Consider the following 25,637-nt stretch of genomic DNA (forward strand, 5'->3'; position numbering starts at 1 on the left):
CCATCTGCATTTAATAAAGTTATTCTTTCAAATTCATACTTTCTTGTGCTTGCAGCATAACGATAAAATTCTTTTGGATTGCTTTTAGCTTGCCTTTAGCCAATTTCTTTTCAAACTCCTATTTAGCTTTCTGCACACAATACTCATTACTTTTCTAGCCTGAGCTTTATGTATTTCATAACTCCTCTCACTCTTATTCTCACAATATTCCTTCCATATCATCATCTTCTTGTGGAGATCTTGCTTAATAAGGTTGCACATCCATTTCACTCCCAACCTATATATTCTTCAAACACTAGGGATACATTCAGATACAGCTTCAATTAAGCACTTTTTCAAAGATTCCCATGCATTGCTGACATTTTTCCCATTCACTAACTGATATCATGGAACCACAGATTGATTTCCAGCTTTGTAGTTCAGCATGTAACTTGTTCTAATCGGAGCATCAATACAATACGATAACTTCCCAAGAAAGCACAGCATGATCACTGTCACCAACTAGTAGTAAAATAGCGATGTTCCTGACACAGACCCCCTCCTGATGCAATGAGCAAATCCAACACTCTTTGACCTCAAGTTTTTTCTTTCACATGCTGCTTGAGAAAGTTGTCTCACAACAATTCAATGAATTCCTCCTTTTTCTTATTATGAGATTTCTCTTCTACCCAATCCATGTTTGGAAAATTAAAGTCACCATAATAATCACTTGTTTACTACCCATAAAGCTAAACTGGCGATGCATTTCTCTGCCCCCTGCAACTGTACCAACATCCTACCATATATTTCATTCTGTTAACCTCCACTTCACACCAGATAGACTCAAACACACTGCTACATGGGACATTGTTACCATCATTGCTTTCTTGTGTTTCTACCCTAAATGGCCTTAAGTCATCTGATATCATTAGTAGTACTCCTCTCCTATCTCTTCTGTCATTCCTAAAAATAGTATACCCATTACACTGAATCCACTTACTATATCTAATTCTGTTAGCCAGGTTTCAATAATGACAACAATCTTAGGCCACATTTTATTCAATAAAGCAACAAACTCAAATGCTTTGTTTCTGATGCTCCTGGCATTTGTGTATAGACATAATAAGTTACCTCCTAGCCTTTTCTTAAATTTGATATGCAATCTATTTGGCCTTGTTCTAGAACTTTCTCTTTTCCCTTCCCAGATATACTCAAAAGGTACAAACCCAAAGTACATTTTGGAAAATTATAGAGACAACTACTGTGTTTGAGTAAAACTTTAGTTTAATATAAACCAAAATCCATATTTGACGTTTCGACCTTTATATCAAGGTCATCTTCTGGAGCATATATAAACAAGCTGCACTACAATCTACACGGTTTGTTAAAGTTACTGTAAATTTAACAAACCATGTAGATTGTAGTGCAGCTTGTTTCTCTGTATATGGTATATATGCTCCAGAAGATGACCTTGATATAAAGGTCGAAATGTCAAATATGGATTTTGGTTTATATTAAACTAAAGTTTTATTCAAACATGGTAGTTGTCTCCATAACTTTTCAAAATGTATTTGGATCACTGTCTAAACCTAAAAGAAAGGTACAAACCCAAAGCATATCAATATCATTAACATGCAAGTTAAACAGCAATGGACCACAACAAAACTTTGGGATACACTGCTAGTCACTTTTCTCCTCTGAGGTATCACTGCCCAATACATAACTTTATGATACCTGTCAGACAGCTAGTCTCCAATTCAATCTAGTCACTGGCCTGCTATCAATTCACATCTGTTCCAGTTTAATTACTAGCTTTTCATATAGCAGCTTATCCTTATCAAAGGCCTTTGCAAACTGTAAATATAGAGTACTAAAGGAAGGTCATGTTAAAAATATATACGATTCTGTAACACCCATTGAATCGGATAAGAAGTGCAATTTGGTCTCACTATTTCATCCACCTCAGCCGGTAGGGAGGTCTTAACCTCCTTACCAGCCGAGGACAACTCTAGATATACAAATTTTCCTATAATTTGAAGCTACAACCCTCGACACCACCTTTATGCAGTAGAACAATTTTACCTTCCTTCTACTCTCTTGGAACCTGTGCTGTTGCTAGATGTTTATTAAACAGGCATGTCAATGTTACTGCCAGTTCCCTAGAACATTCCCTTAAGATGAGTGGTGATATGTCATCAAATCCTATCGCCTTATTAACATCAAGGTTATTTATTTCCTCAAATACCTCCTTCTCACTCACAATTAAGCTATCCTCTACACTTAAGTTCCTCATGATTCCACCCTGATCAGGTTGAAACACCCTTATAAATTGATCACTGAATACCTCAACAATGTCTTCTGCAGCAGTTACCATTCTATCACTTTCATCCCTTAACTTCATCTTTCCATGATCATTCTTCCTTCTACTTGCACATATCTAAAAAAAACTCTATGGTTTTTCTTAGCCTGATTTGCCAATTTCTGCTCATGCTCTACTTTTGTTTTCCTTACTGAGTCACACTCCTGGCTTGTTCTTTATATTCTTCATGTGACTGATTACCATTATTCATCTGGTACTTCCTCCAAAATACTTTCTTTTCCAGATTTCATGCTTAAACTCCACATTCATCCATTTTATACCTACCTTATTCAGCCTTTTGGCCTTTGGGATACATTCGTACATTGATGCTGTTATGTATTTCTTTGTAAGTTCCCGTGCAGCATTTATTTCCTTACCGCTCAACTCCTCATTCTATGTTATAGCTTGAAGTTGTCTTCTAAGCTTGTCATAATCACCAGTTCCACATATATCCTTTCCTCGCAAAAGTCTGCATATGACTAGCCACAACACTTGATTACTTGATGATCACTTTCACCAACTTTAGGAAAATTATTATCATTATTATTATTCAGGCCTCCATGGAGTCAAAAGACTCATTATGGGAGGTCCTTCCTAAGAAACACAAAGTCTATCAATACTCATCAAGGGGGATCCCCCCCTAAGAAACACAATGTCTATCATACCACTCCTTGAACTCATTGACCGTTCTCGCTCTCACCACTCCATCAGGCAATGCATTCCATGGTTCAACCACCCTCCATGCAAAGAAACCACTCCTCACCCTCTTGCTCACAGTTTCCTTTCATAACTTCCAGGGATGGCCTCTTGTCATCACTCCTTCCCACTGATGCATCACTCTTTTGCTTCAACCAAGCAAAAGAACTCCCAGTGTTACCCCTGTAACCACCTCTCAACAGTTTAAAAGTCTCAATCATATCACCTCTCCTTCTTCTATCCACCAAATTCTGCAGTCCACATTCCCTCAGTCGATCCTCATAACTATCATTGTACAGTCCTGAAACCGTCTTTGTTATCCGCCTTTGTACCCTTTCCACAGTTAATTTATTCCCTTCAAATCTTGGGGACCTTCCATTCCATAGGCACCTTTCCAGTAGCCAGACTTTCATTGAGAAGCTAGGTCAAAGGCACTGTCAGTTCCCTAGCACATTCTCTCAAAACTCGTGGTGAAATACCATCCAGTCCCACAGCTTTACTGACATCCAGAGTACTCAGTATTTGAAACACACTCTCCTCCTGTACCTCTAAACCTTGAACCTGCCCTATCCCTCTAGTATTAAAACTGACTCCTCCAGGATGAAATACTCCAATAAAGTGGTCATTGAACAATTCTACTATGGCCTCTGCATCAGTCGCTTTATTCCCATTTTTATCCCACAATATCATTCTTCCACTGTCATTTCTCATTCCTACTGGCCATATATCTAAAAAATTCCCCAGGATTTTCTTTGGATCTTAGGGCTCATCTCCTCTCATATTCCAGTTTCGTCTTCCTTACCATACTAGTCACTCTTCTGGCCTGTGTCTTATACTCTTGCATCTTCTCTTCTCCTGTCTCCTTATATCTCTTCCACAGCCTCTTTTTTCGCATGCAGTTCCTGTTTAATATTGTTTGTCATCCACTTTACTCCAAATTGTGAAACCACTCTATCAATTACATCCTGTGATGAAATGATTAGATCTAGAACTCTTGATCCTTGTGTGCCTTTCTTTACGTGCTGCCTGAGATAGTTATCTCTCAAGAACTCGAGAAATTAATTTTCCTTATTCCCAAATGCTATCTCTTCATTCCAATCTATACCACCATAATTAAAATCACCCATAATAATTACCCTTCCTTTGTTCACCAATTCAAGTTGTTTATACATTTCTTCATTACTACCTTCCACATTCCCAGGCCTATAGCAATATCCAAGTGTGTCTTCCTCTCAACTTCCACGTTTCACCACTGCCTCATAACCATTGCCACTATTTCTCCCTTTCATGTCTCCCTTATGTGGACTTAATTCCCCGCCCCACTGCTATTAGCAGCAGCACCCCCCCTCCCTTCCTGCCCTTTCTATCCTCATGAAAAATACTGTACCATTCGATTTCTATTCTGGTTACGATATCATCTTCATTTAGCCATGTTTCACTTATTCCAATGTTTTGGGGCAAATAAACTCAATCACTGAAACCATTTCATCCCCTTTATTTCTGATACTTCTGGCATTTGTACACAAACACATTTCATTTTTAGATCTATAGCCAGTCCTATCCAAGCCATATGTTGGTTGTAATTTCCCCACTACACCTACCAAATTACCTTATATATACCTGCTCAGTCTCCACTTCTCCACCCACATTGCAATATACTCCATCTTCATACACACATTTATTGCCGCTTTCAACATTCACTCTCTCTATGCCATTCTGTAAAATATAATCAAGACTGGGACAACTCGTATATAGAAGCTAATGGCTTCACATCACTTGCCTTAGTGTCCCATAATGCAAAGCACGTATTCTTATGGACATGTATAAAGCTATGCATTATGGGAAGGGCCACTACCCTGATTGGTTTGGATCTTTATTAAGGTCTCATCAGTGGGAGCCAGACCCAGAAGTGATAGTAAAGTTGAAGTAATGCCAAAGTCATAATTTCTTATATGAGTACCCAAAAGGTGTCACACCTTATTATTAAAATACTCTGGATTAAAGATACTAAGAAATTTTTTACTTGGTTTATATAAACCAAGTATATAATTTCTTGCTATCTTTAATTTATAGTATAACCAAATGGTAAAACTTCCAACAACTGCTTTGCTGTTTCATCTGAACAGAAATTATGGCCTGAAATTATCCCTGTAATTGGAAATAGTTCTCCACACATTCTCTAGTCAGTACTTTTTTTAAATTAATTAATTATTACTTTATCTCTTGTTTAAATTTGTGCTGTTAGGACCCAATTAAATTTTTGATCATGCCACTCTGTATCATGCATAAGTAGCTCACATATTTTGATTGTAGGTTTGTCTGTTATTTTTCTTCTAGTTGCTTGATTTGAAAGTCATGCTGAAGATGCATTAAACACTAGGACAAAAATTCTATTGTGAATGAAATCTCACATAAGTTGTTCTTATGTTAGTCATTATTTACTATATTTTGGTCTCTTCTAAAGCAGTTTACAGTATCAATCACCTAGTACTTTGTTTTCATCTCTTTTTCCTAACATTAAATTCCAGTTAGCTTTATACCTTGTGCTGTTAGCTCTGCTCACACATTCCTGAATGCTGACAATTATTATTATTATTATTATTATTATTATTATTATTATTCAGGCCTCCAAGGAGTCAAAAGACTCATCGAGGGAGGTCCTTTCTAAGACATAAAGTCTGTCAAGCCTCATCGAGCGGAGGTCCCCCCCTGAGAAACACAAAGTCTATCATACCACTCTTTAAACTCACTAACCGTTCTCGCTCCCACCACTGCATCAGGCAATGCATTCCACGGCTCAACCACCCTCCACACAAAGAAACCACTCCTTACCCTCTTGCTCACAGTTTCCTTTCGTAACTTCCAGGGATGGCCTCTTGTCATCACTCCTTCCCGCTGACCAACCAAGTGAAAGAACTCCCCATTGTCAACCCTGTAACCACCTCTCAACAGTTTAAAAGTCTCAATCATATCACCTCTCCTTCTTCTATCTGCCAAACTCTGCAGTCCACATTCTCTCAGCCAATCCTCATAACTATCCTTGTACAGTCCTGAAACCATCTTTGTCATCCGTCTTTGTATCCTTTCCACAGTTAATTTATCCCCTTCAAATCCTGGGAACCAAATCTGAGAACAATAGTCCAAGCGTGGTCTGATCAGAGACTTATACAACGGAATGATAACCCTCTTATCTCTGCAGGTCAGTGTCCTTCTCATAATAGCAGCAATCCTCTGTGTTACCTTCACCACCTTTGCAATATGTCCCGTAAACTTCAGGTTTCTATCAATCATCAACCCCAGATCTCTTGTCTCCCCTACTTCCTCCAGTATAACTCCTCCCATAGAGTATGCAGCATCCCATCGATGTTTCCCAAACCTCAAGACCTTACATTTTGCTGCATTAAACTGATACCCCCATTCATTTGCCCATTTATCTACCTTATTTAAATCCTCTTGCAGGGCTACCACATCTGCACTATTACTAATAATCCTTCCCAGCTTCGCATCATCCGCAAACAACTGAATATCCCCCTGCAATCCACTGGCTATGTCATTGATATAAAGGTTAAACAATATAGGTCCTAGTACTGAGCCCTGTGAGACCCCACTTGTAACCCTCTGCCTCCTGGAAACTGCTACACCATACACAACTCTCTGATACCTATCAGACAGCCAATCCTGAATCCAGTTGACCAATCTGACAGCCAGACCCATGTGCTGCAACTTAAATATCAGCTTATCATGTGGCACCCTGTCAAATGCCTTCGCCAAGTCTAAGAAAATTGGACTTGGTATATGCCTTTCCCTCATCTAATGTTCTTGTAACTTTATTATAAAAGGCTAGCATATTGCTAAAACAAGAGCATCCTTTCACAAATCCATGTTGATTCTCACAGATAACATTTCCCTCCTCTGCCCAATGCTGTATACAGTCCCTCACTACTTTCTCCAAGATCTTAACAACTACTGATGACACACAGACTGGCCTATAATTAGGCACTTCCAGTCTGTTACCACCCTTATGCAATGGCACTATCTTACCTTCCTTCCATTCCCTGGGCACCTTTGCCAAAGCCAGACTTTCATTGAAAAGCCACTTTAAAGGTACTGTCAATTCCCTAGCACATTCTCTCAAAACTCGTGGTGAAATACCATCCAGTGTCACAGCTTTACTGACATCCAGAGTACTCAGTATCTGAAACACACTCTCCTCCTGTACCTCCAGACCTCGAACCAGTCCTATCCCTCTAGCATTAAAACTGACTCCTCTAGGATGAAATACTCCAATAAAGTGCTCATTGAACAATTCCACTATGCCCTCTGCATCAGTCACTCTATTCCCATTTTTATCCCACAATATCATTCTTCCACAGTCATTTCTCCTCCTACTGGCCACATAGCTAAAAAATTCCCTAGGATTTTCTTTGGATCTTAGGGCCAATCTCCTCTCATATTCCAGTTTCGCTTTCCTTACCACACTAGTCACTCTTCTGGCCTGTGTCTTATATTCCTCATGCATCTCTTCACCTGTCCATAGGCTCTTTTTCGCATGCAATTCCTGTTTAATATTGTTTGTCATCCACTTTACTCCAAATTGCGTCCTCTTCTTCACTCGTGGTATACAACTTACCATTGCTGATAACAAATATTCTTTCACAATTTCTCACGCATTGGTGATATCCCGGCCTTCCAATTCCTCCCTCCATGAAACTTCCCAAAGTTGACGTCTAAGACTATTATAATCACCTGCCTTATAATTCCAGATAAGTTCCCGTCTGTTTGATACACCTCCATGTCTATTCATTTTCCAAGTCAACACCATATGGTCACTCTCTCCAACTGGTGGGAGAGACATCAACTCAGTTATTATCAACTCTTCTGATGCTATAACCAAATCCAAAACTTTTGAACCTCTTGTTCCCTCTGTTACATGTTGCCTAAGACATTTGTCCCTCAAGAATTCTAGAAATTCCATTCCCCTATTGCTACATGCATATTCCTCTCTCCAATTTATACTACTGAAGTTAAAATCTCCCTTAACAATCATTCTTCTTGCACTTGCCAAACTTAGCTGTCTAAACATCTCCTGGTCCCCATCCTCTGTGCTCCTGGGTCTGTAGCAACACTCCACTAAATATCCTGTCTTGCCTACCTCTACCTCACACCATACGCTCTCAAAATCATTTGTCTCACTTCCTTCCAAATTCTCCACTCTTAGAGGACATAGGTCATCACTTATCATAAGCAGCACCCCACCACCACGCTTTCACCTCCTATCCTGACGAAAAATGCTATACCCAGCGACTTCTATTCCTGTTGTTATATCCCCTTCTGTCAACCACGTCTCAGTGATCGCAATAATTTTTGGCCAGGCTGATGCTATCTGCGCGACCAATTCCTCTCCCTTATTCCGGATACTCCTGGCATTAGTATAAAGCATATAAATGCCATTGTTTCTATACCCAGCATTATCCCTTCTAGACTCCACTGGGCTCAGTGTTACCTGACATTGTCTCTCTTCTCCCATGTATCCATTCCCACAAGAGGCCATCCCTGCTATCATCCTCCCTGGGACACACTGACTCATTCAGAACAGCAATTTCTCCAGATGCTTACGTCCTTCTTCATTCAAATGTAAATGGTCTCTCGCATACAACTCCTCTCTTTCCTCAAACACACTCCAAGCATCCACATATACCAGTCCTCTCTTGTCACACATTCTCGTTATTATGCCATTCAATATCACCGCTCTTCTGCTCAGCTCATCATTATCATACCTAGGCAACATGCACACTATTTTACCTCTCTCTGTCTTCTTCCGTACAGTCTCAAGCAAAAATCTCATATCTCTTGCTGCCCGACTTACATTACCACTCAAGTCATTCGTTCCTACCATCACAATCATCTCATCCACCCTTTCACCTCTCTTAATTGCCATAGCCACCCTTTCTATTGTTCCTCCTGGCAAACACTCCTCGCGCATCCTATCTTGAACACCACGGATCATTGAGTCGCCATACATTATACCTCTTACCATTCCCTCGCTCCTATTGTTTCCATTCTCTCCTCTTCTTACATTCCCATACCTCTCTCTTCTACTGTTTCCATTCTCTCCTCTTCTAGCACTCCCATACATCTCTCTCATTCCCTCTCTCCTACTGTTTCCATTTTCTCCACGTCTATCACTTCCATATCACTCTCTCATTCCATCTCTCCTACCATTTCCATTCTCTCCTCTTCTATTATTTATTTATTAATTGTTATTATTATTATTATTTGCAGCATCTTCATGGTTTCGGAGACTCATCACGAGAGACCCAAATCATCCATCATACACACATATTCATTCACCGTCAGGGAACTCACGTCCGATTCTGGCAATCCATTCCACCTATTCACCACTCTCCATGTAAAAAACATGCCCCTAGTTCTCTATTTGTCATATATTGAAAAATATTGCTTGCATCAATTTTATAAAACCCCTTTAATATCCTAAAAGTTTCTATCATATCCCCCTTTTTTTTTCTGCCTATCAACTAAACTTTGTAACCCACAAACCTTCAGCCTATCCTTGTAGGGAGTATTCCACATCCATGTCACCATCTCGGTCACTGATTCTTTTCGACCATCTCCTTGTATAAATTAAAGATGCCAAGAAATTATATTCTTGGTTTCATCCTTTATCTAAATGTAAGCAAACAAGTTTGCACCTGAAGTATTTTCAGGACAGGGCAACTCGTATATAGAAGCTAATGACTTCACATCACTTGCCTTAGCATCCAATAATGCAATGCAATGTATAATGCAAGTAGTGATGTGAAGTCATTAGCTTGTATACACAAGTTGCCTTGTCCTGAAAATACTTCAGATACAAACTTTGTTGCTTATACTTGGATAAAGGATTAAACCAAGAATATAATTTCTTGGCATCTTTAATTTATAGTATGACAAAGTGGAAAAACTTCCAACACCTCCTTGTAGTTGTAGTTGCAGGAATAGAATGTGAACGATTTAGTATTTTTAGGGAAGAAGAGAAGATAGGTTAGGGTGGGGGGGGGGGAATACTGCTAATGATAGCATATGAATTTCAAACAAAAAGAATAGGAGATAGGCATGAGGACAGCTGTTCATTTGAAGTGATCTGGTCTGAGATTAAGGCGAGTAATATAAAATATATGGTTGGTGCTGCTATAAGCCAGGGATGATCTGGAAGACATGCATCAGCAAATTAGTGCAATGAGTGCAGGTCAAATGATTATTATGGATGACTTCAATTATAGAAATATAGACTAGAAGGAATTAGCAGAAATTTATACACCTATTGAGAGATAATTACTTGAGGCAGCATGTGATGGAGGGGACTTGAGGTGCAATAGTATTGGACCTAGAGGAAGCTCGAAGCTGTGCCATGGCATAAAACCCTGCAAGGAAAGGATGTTAGTAGCATATGGAAGATAGTTAAGGGGCTTCTAGAGGAAGCAATATTAGCAATATTAACTCCTACCTGATTAACCTAGGGATCCCAGATACATTGGAAAAAAATATGGGACGGGCTTCTAGAGGAAGCAATATTAGCAATATTAACTCCTACCTGATTAACCTAGGGATCCTAGATACATTGGAAAAAAATATGGTACACTTATGACTGAGGGTGAAAGTTTAGTATACACATCCATCATATATGCCAGTCTTACAAAATGATTCTAACTTTCCAAGTGTGTGTGTGTGGTAAGGTTTACTATGCACACACTTTACTAAGTATATGTAAACAAATTGTAAATCCAATTGTTAGGCTGCATATTTTCATTAAGCCACTTTAAGTTGCCTTCAAATGGTTCTTTACTTACTATTATAGATACAAAATAGATTGTTAATACAGTAATGCTCTTCTCACTTGACAATATTCTTATTAATCAATCAGTCTTGCTCACTCTTGCAATACTTTTCTGAAGAATGAATTTTGTAAAATACGGGATCATCCCATATTTTTTGGACGTCTGGGATCCCTAGATTAACCCTTCTTACCTAAGGTAAGGAGGGTTAATCAGGTAGGAGTTTGATGGATGAACAATATCATTAAGCATGAACTTCAAAAAAGAAAATGCTATAAAGGTTATATAAGAAGAAAGGTAATCAGAAAATTCATGTACAGTTCAAGGGTCAGACAAGAAGGGTGACCAGTATGGTAAGTAAGGCAAAATCAGGCCAAGGGAAATCTCAAAGAGTTCTTTCGAAATATGGCAAGTAAGAAGAAGAATGACTGTAGAAGAATAATCTTAAAGAGTGCTGATGTGATGAAGTTGCAGAAGCAGATAAAATAGTTCAGTTACTGAGTGATCACTTTGCAGAGGTATCTCATCCATATGAGGTTACTGCTGTGAGATATGTGACATAGACTGATAAGGAATAGAAGTTGATGAATTGGAGGTTTTTGGGATATTACAGAATTTCAATATAAATACAGCTGTTGGATTAGGTGGGATATCTAACCAACAAAAATTACCAACATACCAACAAAATCAAGTTTATTTGATTTTGCTGGTATGGCACCACTGCACCATATGAACAATGACAGCAAAGACATTGTTGTGTGAATTGAATTTACATGATTTTGCTCAGTGCAGTGTGTGTGTGTGAGAGAGAGAGAGAGAGATCTATTCATCGCAAAAGCTGAAGGATTTATGGAAACAAAACTGGTGAGCGAATGTGTAGTAAGTATTTTAGGAGTGAGTACCAGTTAGATGGTAGAGTGTAAAATATTAATGTGGAAATTAGAATGTGTGCCGATGGAAATGCAGGAGAGTGCAGTGGATCTAAATAACGAAATAGTGCTCCCATTTTATTCTTCAACAGAGAAAGCACTAAATTAAAAAAAAGCACAATCTCTCATTCTATACAAACCAGAAGATGGTAATCGCATAGAGGAAGACCACGCAAACAATTTTGGCAATACATGTATGAAGCTATCAATAGGCTGAACTGTAAAATTCCATTTGACATCTACCAGTTAGCTCAAGATAGAGAGACTTGAAAGACCATAATTTGCACTCTTTAATTTTTAATGTAATCTCTTTTTCCTTTTCACATTGTATCATATTGGGAATAAACTATGATGAATATGTACTTATCATATATACTGGTAAATGTCCACTTCTACATCTGACTTCGCTTGTATAACTGCTCAGGATTATCTCTAGTGAACGTCCAACAGTAGTCAGCCAACATGGAAGTGGACCACTTTCCTTGGTATCATTTCTCCATCATTGCAATTTCCTGATGGAAATATTCACCATGCTCCTCACTAACCATCACAGTCATCAGGGAAGAAATCCAAGTGGGAATGGAGAAAGTGTATTTTTAAGGACATATTGCAGCCAAGTTTGTTATACAGAGACAAGTCCTCAGCCAGTTCCTTGTAGTTTTCTGCCCTGATATTTCTGAGGAAGTTAGTTGATTGACGCCAAATGAAATGCATCCCAAGCTTTTTCTCATCACCTTGTAGCAGGTTGTCGACCATCTTGTCAATGAAGAGCTCTCGGATCTGAAGACCCACAAAAACTCCCTCTTTAATTTTTATTATGCTGAGTCAAAGGAATTTATCAACCAGTTACTTGAAAGCTGATCCAGTCCGGTCAATGGCTTTTACAAAGTTTTTTTTACCAGACCAAGTTTGATGTGTACGAATGGCAGCATAATTTTGTGTGTTTCTGCCAGCCAGTACTGGGTGTTACATATTCTATATTGATAAAGAACACTGCTATTATACTAACGATGTTCTTTATCATGGTCAGCATGGATTTGTTAGGAAGAGGTTATGCTTTAGCAATCTGATTACATATTACAAGAAAATGACAAATTCACTTGATAAAGGAGATGCAAATATGGTAGTGTACTTGAATTTTTCAAAGGCATTTGATAGACTGCCACCTGACAAACTATTAGCTAAACTGAAACAGATAGGATTAGATAACAGGCTAATGAGTTGGATAGCTGATTGGCTGTCAGGTAGGTACAGGTATCAGCAGGTTATGTATGGAAAAGTGGTATCCCAAAAGATATCACAGGGATCTTTTGAGACCATTATTGTTTATCTTGTATATTAATAACATTGGAACCAGCTTAACTGGAGATGTGAAGCTGTTTGCTGATGATGCAAAGTTGGGAAGAGTGCTATGGGAAGTAGGGCAGATGTTGTGGCCTTGTACGAGGATCTGAATAGACTTAATGAGCATATATATCTATTATTAAAGTGGAGTTGTCAGTTTAATGTTGCAAACTTCAAGGTCTTGAAATTTGGTAGGCAAGGTTGGGATGCAGAGTATACAATTGATGGAGAAATTTTGAAGGAGGTGGAGGAGATTAGAGATCTAGTAGAATGGTAGACAGAGACTTGAAGTTTTGGGGTCACACTACAACTGTAAGAATATCCCATTAGATTATGGCAATAATAAGGTGGAGGACATTGACATGGGGAAACAAAGAGGTTATGGTTACCTTTTATAAGGCTTTTTTACCAGGACACATATGGAATACTGTGCACAGATGTGGTCACCTGGTTTTCAGGGGATTAGGACGTATTGAGAATATCCAGAAAAGATTTACTAAGTCAGTATCAAGTCTATGAGATGTCAGATACAAGGAGAGATTGAGGAAATGCAACTGACAGAGTCTTGTGAATAGGAGGAGGAGATATGATTGAGACATATAAGTTGGTGAGGGTTGTTACTAAATTAATGTGAAGAAGATATTTCATAGAGTAAAGAGAGTTGAGAGTAGAACTAGAGGCCATCCATGAAGGCTGTAAAAGAAGGGCAGAGAAGTGGAAGCAGGTTCTTTGCATGGAGAGAGATTGGTGAGTTGAATGCTTAGCCTGAAAGTGTGGTGCAGAAACTATGAATGGATTTTAAGCCACTGCACAATGATCTTTTTACAAGAGAGAGAGAGAGAGAGTATAGATCTCCCAAGATGAGTCCTTTGAGTGCCTGGAGGTCAGATGTTAATAATAATACTCTGTAGTTAAATTTCTCTGAAATTCTCACATTCAGTTTTTTACCTTTTTCTTTGTATATACAAGAGCTATCCCAGCCATCAGGAATTTGACCTTATGGCCTAGCTTTCTGAGTTATGCTGCACAGCTGATCTAAATCTTTTATACTTTATATTTAAACTTTTCTATGTATATTGTGTGCCTGCCTAGTTGGCTGAGTGGTTAGCATATCTGCTCTCCAGCCAAGAGGCTGTGGGTTTGAATCCTGCCTAGGGCATGATTGTTTGTGATTGCCTTTTGCCTTCATATGTTCATTCATACAAATATGTATACACCCTCCCAAGATGGACTGGGTCACCATGAGAGAAGTAGACCAAATTCTCACATAGTGGGAGAAGCATTCACTCTGTAATAGATGAAAATATAGGCTGATCATTATCATCGTGTATATTGTTTACTCCTCCTCCTTTTCAACATTTCAAATGTCTTTTGGCTTTTTTTTTTTAGATCACACATTGATGTGTACTCCCTATTTCATGCCTCTCTAATATTTTCTTCCACTATACCACTCCTTATTGCATTTAGGAGTTCTTTCAAAGTAGCTATTCAAGACTTTTAAAACATCTTTTTCTTGGATTTTTCATATCATCTTATCTCTGATTCCTTTTAACTTTTTCTTCTGTTTCTGAGCTTTTCGGTAGTCTCCAGAATATTTTGCCACTTTCCTGGATTTTATGCATGTTTTGCTAGTTTTATGCATGTCTTCACTTAATTTTTTTTTTATTCTTTCAGAGGCACATCCTGACTTGCTAGGATATTTTGGTATGCTTTTTACTTTTTCATGACTGCTTGTTTCATTTTTGAGGACAGCATGGAGTGCTGATTTTTCTATTCTTGAAGACAAGTTTACCACTTTCCTCCCAGATTGATTCAGAGTCTACCAATTTCATTCTCATTTTCAAGTTTTTCATCTTTTCTTGAATAATGTTTGTATATTAGAGTTTTACAGTTCATGTAAATGGTGATCACATCCTATTTCTAATCTGTTGTATACTCTTGTGTCATGTCTTATGATATTATGATATTGCTATCAACACTGCTTTGTCACTGAAACTTTTTTTATTTCTTTTGTCTTCTCTCTATAGAAATTTGTGCACATCTTTATATTGCAACACGGTGTTAGTGATTAGTCCATGTCTAGAACAGACATCTAGAGGTGCTTACCATTATTATTGTCTTTGCCCTTTTCTTCAAAATTTCTCCAAATTTTTCCTCTTGTTTGATATTCATTTCCTACTCTGCTGTTTAGATCTCCAACGTGGACACACTTTTCCTCTTTCTTTCTCAGTTGCCTGCCTTTTTTAATAACTGAAAAACTTCTCCATTTCTTCCTTCATTATACCTTCTGTAGGATACTAGGCACAAATGAGTCTCACTGTCAAATTTCCCATTTTAATGTTCGGTCACCTCAGCTTACTTGAAACTGCCTGCTATTCAAGAAGATTAACTTCTGGGTTTATTGTTGAATATCATAACAGTGCCTTCCTTTCCTCATTATTGTCTGAATATATCTTGTAGTTGTTGAGAGTAATCACTTTAATCACTCCTGTTTTTTCTTCTTTGCTTCAGTAACTCCAATTACTTTGAACTGGTGCTTCTCTAATTCTTCTGTCATCTCAGCTTCTTTTATGATGATACTTGATGGTGTATTTCTTGAATTCTGTTGATTTCAATTTTTTTTCTAGTAGCTGACTTTTCACTGTTCATATAACTTGGTTCTCTGACAAAACCACCATTGCCTTTGTGCTTTTCCATCCAACATAACATTTCATCTTGGTGTACCATCATTTGTATTTTGGTTTAAGCCAATATAGAATGCAGTTTGATTGGCTAAATTCCAAATAGCTTACCCATTGTCATTCATTCTGTATCCATGTTGATACCGTAAAACTCTGTTCATCACAGGAAGGTGAGGATTGGGCATTAGGGCTGAGGCCCTGATCATTTCTCCATATTCCTTAAAATAATATTTGGAGGTCTCTTCCCATTTATCGAACTTTGACGTTTAAGTCACCAAACTGGAAAATAATCTTTCACCATATGTTGAAGAAACATATCCTAAGAATGACCATCTTTGAAGAACTGTTTTCATTATAGCAATTATTTAGTATATTGTATTGTACTTTTCTTTTATTTTGCTGTTCTCGTTTTCTTGCATAAAGTTTTCTTTCTTGCCTTTACTAAATTATGCATTTTTATTATTAGGCTCTATATATTTCTTCTGCAAAGGAGCAGAATCAACTGTACTGGAACGATGCATCAGTGGACCAATAGATGTTACACTACAACATGTGAATGAATATGCAATGGTATGTTTCATACAGAAAAGTTTATTTAAAAAAAGTATTTATTTTTTATAAAAAAGTGAAATATTATATATAATTTCAGTGGTAGTTTCACAGACTCTTTAATCTGCTCCTGCAAGATTAGATCAATAAAAAAGAAATGGAGAAAAAAAGGTATAAAAATATTAGCTTCTACCTTTTCAAAACTTTTAACATTCTGATATAAGAACAGTACTCGTTCTAAGTAGTATTATTATTATTATTAGCATCTGACCTCCATGGAATAATGGGGAGAGCACACTATTGCAAACAATGCTCATCCAACCGTGCCTTAAACCGATTCAATGTGTCTACATTCACAACACACTCAGGCAATGCATTCCACTCACCATGCAAAGAACCTGCTCCTCACTCCTCTGCTCACACCCTCTTTATACAGTTTCCAGTGATAGCCTCTTCTTCTATCCCCCTCTCCCATTCTTTGAAAAATCATTTCCATGTCAAACTTATAACAACCCCTGACTAGCTTATATATCTCTATCATATTCCCACCCTTTTCCTCCTATTCACAAGGCTTTGCAACTTGCATTCTCTCAACCTGTCCTTGTACTCCATATTCCAAAGACCACTGAACACTTTTCTGAATCTTCTCTGGACCCTTTCCAACATATCCTTGTTATCATGAAAACCTGGCAGCCAAATCTGTGCACAATAATCCATATGCAGCATGATCAAGGCCTTAAACAAAGGCATCATAACCTCTCTATTTCTGCTTGTCAGGGTCCTTCACATCATTGCCATTATCCGATGTGCCATCTTCGTAACTTGTTCAATGGGGCCCCTGAATTTCAGGTCCTTGTCCACCATCACTCCTAGACCTCTCATCTCCTCTACTTTTCTTTAAAGTTTCCTCACCAGTTGTATACTTTGCATCCCATTGTTGCTTAACAAATCTCAGAACCTTACACTATGCAAACCTGCCCATTCTTGCAATCTATTCAAGTCCTCTTGTAAGGCCATAACATCCCCTTAACTTGGCATTGCTCTCCCCAGTTTTGCATCATCTGCAAACAGCTACAGATCACTATTTAAACCCATTCTCAATATCATTAACATACAAATTGAACAACAATGGTCCCAAAACTGACACCTGCAATACACCACTCGTGACTTTCCTCTTTCTGGATACTGCACCCCCATATACAACTTTCTGAAAACTATCTGACAGCCATTCACTGACCAACTCAGAAATCTGTTATCCAATCCGATCTGTTTCAATTTATTTACCAGCTTATCATGTGGCAGTCTATCAAAAGCTTTTGAAGAATCTAAGTACCCCACTTTATATGCATCTCCCATGTGCATGGTAATTGTCACCTTTTTAAAGATCATAAGTAAGTTAGTGAAATATGATATCCCTTTAACAAACCTTCCATGCTGATAACCACAGAGAATACTGCTCATATCATCTCACAAATTTTGCCAGTACTTTCACTGCAATTCTAGATATACAGATTGGCCTATAATTTGAAGCTACAGCCTTATCACCACCTTTATGCAGTGGAACAGTTTTACCGTCCTTCCACTCCCTTGTAACATGTGGTGTTGCAAGACTCTTATTAAACATGCATGCCAATGCTACTGCCAATTCACTTGAACATTAAGATGTGTGGTGACATCCAGGTTATTTATTTCCTCAAATACCTCTTGCTCACTCAAAATTAAGCCATCCTCTCTTATATCCTCAACACATAAGTTCCTCATGATTCCATCCTGATAAGATTGAAGCATTCCTATAAATTGATCACTGAATACCTCTACAATGTTTTCTACAGCAGTTACCATTCTACCATTTTCATCCATTAACATCATCTTACCATGATCATCCTTCCTTCTACTCTACTTGCCACATATCTAAAGAAACTCTCTAGGGTTTTTATTCACCTGATTTGCCAATTTCTGCTAATGCTGCACTTTTGTTTTTCTTACTAACTGATACACTCTCCTGGCTTGTTCTTTATACTCTTCATGTAACTAATTATTACCATTGTGCATCTTGTACTTCCTCCATAGTACCTTCTTTTTCCAGATTTCATGCTTAAACTTCACATTCATTCATTTTACACCTACCTTATTCAGCCTTTTGACCTTCAGAATACATTCATTCATTGTTGCTGTTTTTGTGCATATATTTCTTTGTCAGTTCCCAAGCAGCATTTATTTCCTTACCACTCAACTCCTCATTCTGTGTTATAGTTCCAAACTGTCTCCCAACCTTGTTATAATCACTAGCCTTATAATTCCATATATATTCTTTCCTCACAGAAGTCTGCATATGGATATCCACAACCTTCAGTTGGTGAAAGTGATCACTTCATGATCACTTTCACCAACTGAAGGAAAGTGTGAACCCCCCCCCCTCTCACAATTACATCCTCTGATGAAATGATCAGATCTAGAACTCTCAATCCTCGCGTGTCCTCCTTCACGTACTATCTGAGATAGTTATGTCTCAAGAAATTCATTTTCCCTATTGCCAGATGCTATCTCTTCATTCCAGTCTATACTGCCATAATTAAAATCACCCATAATAAGTACATTTCCTTTGTTCACTAATCCAAGTTCTTTATACATTTCTTCATCACTACCCTCTACATTCTTGGGCCTATTGCAACATCCGGCCAAATATTTCTTCCTGTCAACCTCCATGTTATATAACACTGCTTCATAACCATTGCCACTATTTCCCCTCTTTCATGTCTCCCTTATGTGGACATAATTCCCCTAGTATCATCATCAGCAATTTCCCTCCCTTCTTGTCCTCTCTATCCTCACGGAAAATACTGTATCCTTCCATTTTCATTCCCTCTCATGACGATATCTTCATTCAGCTATGTTTCACTTATTCCAATGATTTTGGTGTGAATAAACTCAATTACTGAAACCATTTCATCCCCCTTATTTCTGATACTTCTGGCATTTGTCAACAAACACAATAATTCATTTTTAGGTCTATAACCAGTCCTATTGAAGCCACTTGTTGGTTGTGATTTCTCCATCACACCTGCCCATTACTTTTATCACCACTTACCACATATATCTGCAAAGTCTCAACTTCCCCATCCACATCGCAATACACTCCACCTTCATACACACGTTCACTGTCAATTTCAACATCCACTCTCCCTATGCCATATTTCCCTGTCCTCCCAGCTCCCCCCCCATTTTCCATTTACTCTTGTATTCCTGTTCTCTCTTCCTCTCTCACACTACTGCAGTTTCCACTACAAATCACTTCTGTCTCTTCAGTACCACTCTCCTGATTTTTCTCTTCATTTCTTTCTTCTGATCTCTTACCTGCATCACACACTGTACTTCTATCCAGCAACACTTTCTCCAGTTCATTCAAACACATGCCATACATCCACAGACTGATTATTATATATATTATTATTATTTGACACCTCCAGAGAGTCCAAGGACTCATCGAGGGAGGTTACATACTCTACAACTTTGTCTCCACCACTCATCCCCCCAACTACAACTAACCGCAACAAAACTAACACCATCTACCGCCCACCACCACTAGTATTTCTACAATCACAAACATCCATGCCCGCAGCCTTTTGGCTGGAGAGCGGATATGCTAACCACTCGACCAGCCAGGCTGGCCGAGTGGTTATCTAACTCATATCTAACTAATGATAACAGAAGTTCAGTAATTCAGCTATTAACAGTGATGCCCTTTTTGTTGGAGAGACCTGAGTTTGAATCCAGGTTTGAATGGAAAAGAACCTCAGAAATTCAGCTATTATCCATGAGTTAGAAACAACTGAATTTGAATCCTTTTTGCAATGTCAAGAACTATTTTTAAAAAATGACTTATGAATCCTTATGGTAGCAGGGGTGGCCTCTTGTGGAAATGGGTGCTTGGGGGAAGGGGGGCGCCATCAGGTAACACTGAGTCTGGTGGGGGTCGAGAGAGGATAATGATAGGTGTAGAAACAGTGACGTTTTTATGCTTTATACTAATGCCAGGAATTTTTGAAATAAAGGAAATGAATTGGTGGCGCTGATATTATGAGCCCGGCTAAAGATTATTGGGATCTCTGAGACATGGTTGATGGAGGATGATATAATAACAGCAATTGAAGTAGCAAGGTATGGTATTTTTCGGCAGGATAGGAAAGGAAAACGTGGTGGTGGAGTACTGCTTATGATAAGTGGTGACTTATGTCCTCTAAAAGTGGAGGCTTTGGAAGACAGTGACACTAATGGTTTTGAAAGCATATGGTATGAGGTAGAAATGGCCAAGACGGGATATTTAGTGGGGTGTTGCTACAAACGAAGGAGCACAGAGGGTGTGGGGAGCAGGAGATGTTTAGGCAGTTGAACTTGGCGAGTGCAAGAAGAATGATTGTTGTGGAAGATTTTATCTACAGCAGTATAACCTGGGAAGAGGAAAATGCATGTAGTAATAAGGGGATGCAATTTTTAGAATTCATGAGCAACAAATGTCTTAGGAAATATGTAATAGAGGGAACAAGAGGTTCAAGAGTTTTGGATTTGGTCATAGCATCGGAAGAGCTGATAATAAGTGAGATGACATCTCTCCCACCAGTTGGAGAGAGTGACCATGTGGTTTGACTTGGAAAATGAATAGACATGCAGGATTATCAAAGAAAAGGGAACGTATGGGGAATTATAAGACAGGTAATTATAATAGTCTTAGGTATCAACTAGGGGCAGTTCCATGGAGGGCAGAATTGGAAGGCCAGGATATCATTTGCTTGGGAAATTGTGAAGGAATATTTGTTAGCAGCAATAGTGAGCTATATTTCATGAGTGAAAAAAGCAGACACAATTTAGTATAATATGGATGACAAACAATATCAAATAGAAACTGCAGTTGAAAAAGAGATTATTATTATTATTCAGGCCTCCATGGAGTCAAAAGACTCATCGTGGGAGGTCCTTCCTAAGAAACGCAAAGTCTATCAAGATCATCGAGGGGAGGTCCCCCCCCCCCAAGAAACACAAAGTCTATCATACCACTCCTTAAACTCATTGAATGTTCTTGCTCTCACCACTCCATCAGGCAATGCATTCCATGGTTCAACTGCCCTCTATGCAAAGAAATCACTCCTTGCCCTCTTGCTCACAGATTCCTTTCATAACTTCCAGGGATGGCCTCTTGTCATCACTCCTTCCCAATGTTCAACCAAGTGAAAGAACTCCCCAGTGTCAACTGTGGGAGATGTTTAGGCAGATTAGAGATTATGGAAGATATGGAGAGGAGGTGGAGGGAAGATATATGAAGAATATCAGACACAAGCCAGGAGAGTGACTAGTATGGTGAAGAAGGCAAGACTGAAATACGAGGAGAGAGTGGCACTAAGTTCCAAAGAAAATCTTAGGGAATTTTTTAGCTATTATTATTATTATTATTATTACTATTATTACGGGCAACTCCAGGGAGTCATTAGACTCATCAAGGGAGGCCCCAAATCATATTCATCACAACTATCTGACATTCATACAGTATCTATCATACCTCGCCTTAAACTCATTCACTGTCACAGCATCCACTACAGACTCAGGGAGCGCATTCCACTCATTCACTACTCTAAAAGTAAAGAACCCAGCTCTAACACCTTTACTAACCACACTTTTGCCCAGTTTCCATGGATGTCCCCTAGTCCTCCCACAACCAGCCCTGTTCTCAAAAATATCTTCTGAATTAATTTTATAGAAACCCTTCAGTAATTTGAATGTCTCAATCATATCTCCCCTCCTCCGCCTATCAACCAATTTTTGCAACCCACAAATCCTCAACCTGTTCTCATACGGTTCATTCCACAGACCTGCTATCATCTTGGTCACTCGCCTCTGGATCCTCTCCACCTCCTCCCCATCAAGAAGAAACCTAGGTGACCAAATCTGAGCACAGTAGTCTAGATGGGGTCTTATCAAGGCTCGATAGAGAGGAACAATAACCTGCTTGTCTCTGCTTGTCAACGTATTCTTCAGCAACCAAGTGATTTGATGAGCTGTTTTGGTCACTTTTGCAATGTGTCCCCTAAATTTCAATTCCTTATCCACCAACACTCCTAAATCTCGTGCCTCATCAATTTCCTGGAGCAGGGTTCCACCAATGCAGTAAACTGCCGCCAATCTTTTCACCCCAAAATGCAGAACCTTACATTTTGCCACATTAAACTGACATCCATTCTCCTTAGCCCAGACCTCCAATCTATCCAAATCATCCTGCAAAATTTTGACGTCATCTGCATTCACTATTGCCCTACCCAACTTCGCATCATCCGCAAACAAATGAACTGTTCCTCTCAGATCATTTCCTATATCATTTATGAACAAATTAAACAGCAGTGGTCCAAGAACAGATCCTTGTGGCACACCACTAGTCACAGGCCGTCTTGTGGACTCTACTCCCGAGTAAACCACTCTCGGATATCTCTCCGTCAACCAACCTCCTATCCATCTCACCAACCCTATGTCCATTCCCATATGCTGCAATTTAATGATTAGAATTCCATGTGGAATCCTGTCAAAGGCCTTGGCAAGGTCCAGTAGAATCACCGTAAACCCATTACCCTTATCCAGTTCAGCCGTCACTGTGTTATAATACGTGAGCAAGTTACTGAGGCATGACCTACCCTTCACAAAACCATGCTGTCCCCGATACAGTATCCCATTTTCTTCTATCCAATCTTGTATTTTCCTCTTGACTATTTTCTCTAAGACCTTGACAATGATTCCTGATATGCTAATCGGTCGGTAATTTACTACAGCAGTCTTGGAACCACCTTTATGCAGTGGAACTATTTTCCCCTCTTTCCACCCGCTCGGGACTAACCCAGACCCGAGACTCAAATTAAACAAAATGGTCAAGGGTACTGACAATTCTTTAGCTGCTTCTCGTACAACACGAGCTGGTATACCATCCAATCCCACAGATGTATTGACATTGAGGTTATGCAATAGACTACTCACCTCCACTTCATTAACCACAATTCCCGTATAATCTACTGGTTTATTCGTTTCTGCAATGTCACCACCTGGATGATATACTTTTGCAAAGTGCTCACTCAGTAACTCAACTATCTCAACTGATTCAGTTACCTCCCTACCATCGGCATTCTTTAAAATCAATCTGCCATGTACATTTTTCCTTTTACTTGCTACATATCTAAAAAACTGTTTAGGATTCTCTTTAGCCTGCATGGCCAATGTTCTTTCGTAATCCTTTTTTGCTTTTCTTACCACACTCGTCACCCTTCTGGCCTGCGCTTTATACCGTTCATGTGCCTGCCGGTCACCCTTCTCCTTAAATTCCCTCCATAGTTGTTTCTTTTTTTGCAACTCAAGCTTAATGGTGTTATTCATCCATTTAACCCCTACTTGATTTATTATTCGGACTCTAGGTATACAATCAGCCATTGCTTCATGCAAACACTTCTTAACTACCTCCCATGCACTATCAACTTCTAGTCCTTGCAGTTGTACATGCCATGGCACTGAACCAATCAAACTCCTAAGCTTGTCATACTTTCCCGCCCGATAATTCCACATGTACCCTGTCTTAATTGAAAATTCTACACCTTTAGCCACCTCCCAAGTTAAGACCCTATGATCACTCTCACCGATTGGTGGCAATGTGGTCATATTTGTTACAGCCAAATCCTCAGATGTAATTACTAGGTCAAGCACTCTCTGACCCCTAGTATTTTCCATTACATGCTGTCGCAGATAGTTATCCCTTAATAACCGCATAAAATCCAGTTCCTTCCTCCCGTGTGTCCTCTCCTCACTCCAATCAATGCGACCATAGTTGAAATCTCCCATAATAATCACCCTCCTTCCACCCATTTCTTCTATTTGCTTGTGCATACTGTCACCACCATCTTTTCCATCACCTGGTCTATAGCAGCACCCAATTGTATATTTAGTTCTGCTAGCCACAATCTCACACCAAATGGCCTCAAATGTGCTCTTTTCTCTATCCTGCAATTCAACTTCTATTCTCCTTGGCTGGAGCTCATCAGCTATCATCAACAATACTCCTCCCCCCATTTTATTCTCTCTGTCATTCCTGAACACACTATACCCATCACATTCAATCCCACTAGTTATATCATCTACAGTCAGCCATGTTTCACTAATACCTATAACCTGTGTGGCCAGTAGGAGGAGAAATGATTGTGGAAATATGATATTGTCGGATAAAAATGGGAATAGAGTGACTGATGCAGAGGACATAGTGGAGTTGTTCAATGAGCACTTTATTGGACTATTTCATCCTGGAGAAGAAGGTTTTAATACTATAGGGGAGGTTTGAGGTTTAGAAGTGCAAGAGGAGAGTGTGTTCCAAATACTGAGTACTCTGGATATCAATAAAGCTGTGGCACTGGATGGTATTTCACCAGAGGTTTTGAGAGAATGTGCTAAAGAACTGACAGCTCTGTTGACCTGGCTCTTCAATAAAACTCTGGCTGCGGGAAAGGTACCAAAGGAATGGAATGGAGGTTAGATAGTGCTGCTGCTGCACAAGGGTGGTAGCAGACTGGAAGTGTTTTATTATAGTCCAGTTTGAGTATTATCAGTAGTTATTACATTACAGTCTTGGAGAAATTAGTGAGGGACTATATACAGCGTTGGGAAGATGAGGGTAATGTTATCTGTGAGAATTAACGTGGATTTGTTAAAGCGGTGCTCTTGCTTTAGTGATATGATTGCCCTTGATAATAAAGTGACAAGAGCAGTTGATGAGGGAAAGTCATATACTGCCATTTTTTTGGATTTGGCAAAGGTGTTTGACAGGGTGCCACATGATGAGCTGATATTTAAGTTGCAGCACATTGGTTTAAATGTCAGTTTAGTCAACTGGATTCAGGAATGGCTGTCTGATAGGTATCAGAGAGTTGTGTATGGTGGGGCAATATCAAGGAATCAAAAGATTACAAGTGGTGTTCCACAGGGTTCAATACTGGGACCTGTATTGTTCAAACTTTATATCAGTGACATTGTCAGTGGATTGCAAGAGGATATTCAGTGGTTTGTGGATGATGTAATGCTGGGAAGGGTTATCAGTAATAGTGTAGATGTGATAGCCCTGCAAGAGGATTTGAATAAACTAGACAGATTGTCAAATGATCGGGGTGTTGGTTTAATGCAGCAAAATGTAAAGTTTTAAAGTTTGGGATCTATCGATGGGAGGATGCATACTCGATTGGAAGAGCTATACTGGAAG

At 39.0% G+C, this 25,637-nt stretch overlaps 1 protein-coding gene across 6 annotated transcripts in view; it reads left to right on the forward strand.

The window, feature by feature from the left end:
• LOC150093183 (phospholipid-transporting ATPase IF-like) overlaps window positions 1–25,637 on the forward strand; it is a 799,705-nt gene that overhangs the window by 331,561 nt on the left and 442,507 nt on the right. For all 6 annotated transcript variants that reach the window (XM_090413774.1, XM_090413776.1, XM_090413778.1 and 3 more), the window contains one exon: window positions 16,287–16,390. In XM_090413774.1, coding sequence (XP_090269900.1) covers window positions 16,287–16,390 — 104 coding nt within the window. The remainder of the gene's footprint in view (window positions 1–16,286; window positions 16,391–25,637) is intronic.

This window comes from Typopeltis vanoorti, chromosome 24, assembly GCF_054136105.1.
Source record: "Typopeltis vanoorti isolate ZY-2024b chromosome 24, IOZ_Tvanoo_1.0, whole genome shotgun sequence".
Taxonomy (NCBI): Eukaryota; Metazoa; Arthropoda; class Arachnida; order Uropygi; family Thelyphonidae; genus Typopeltis; species Typopeltis vanoorti.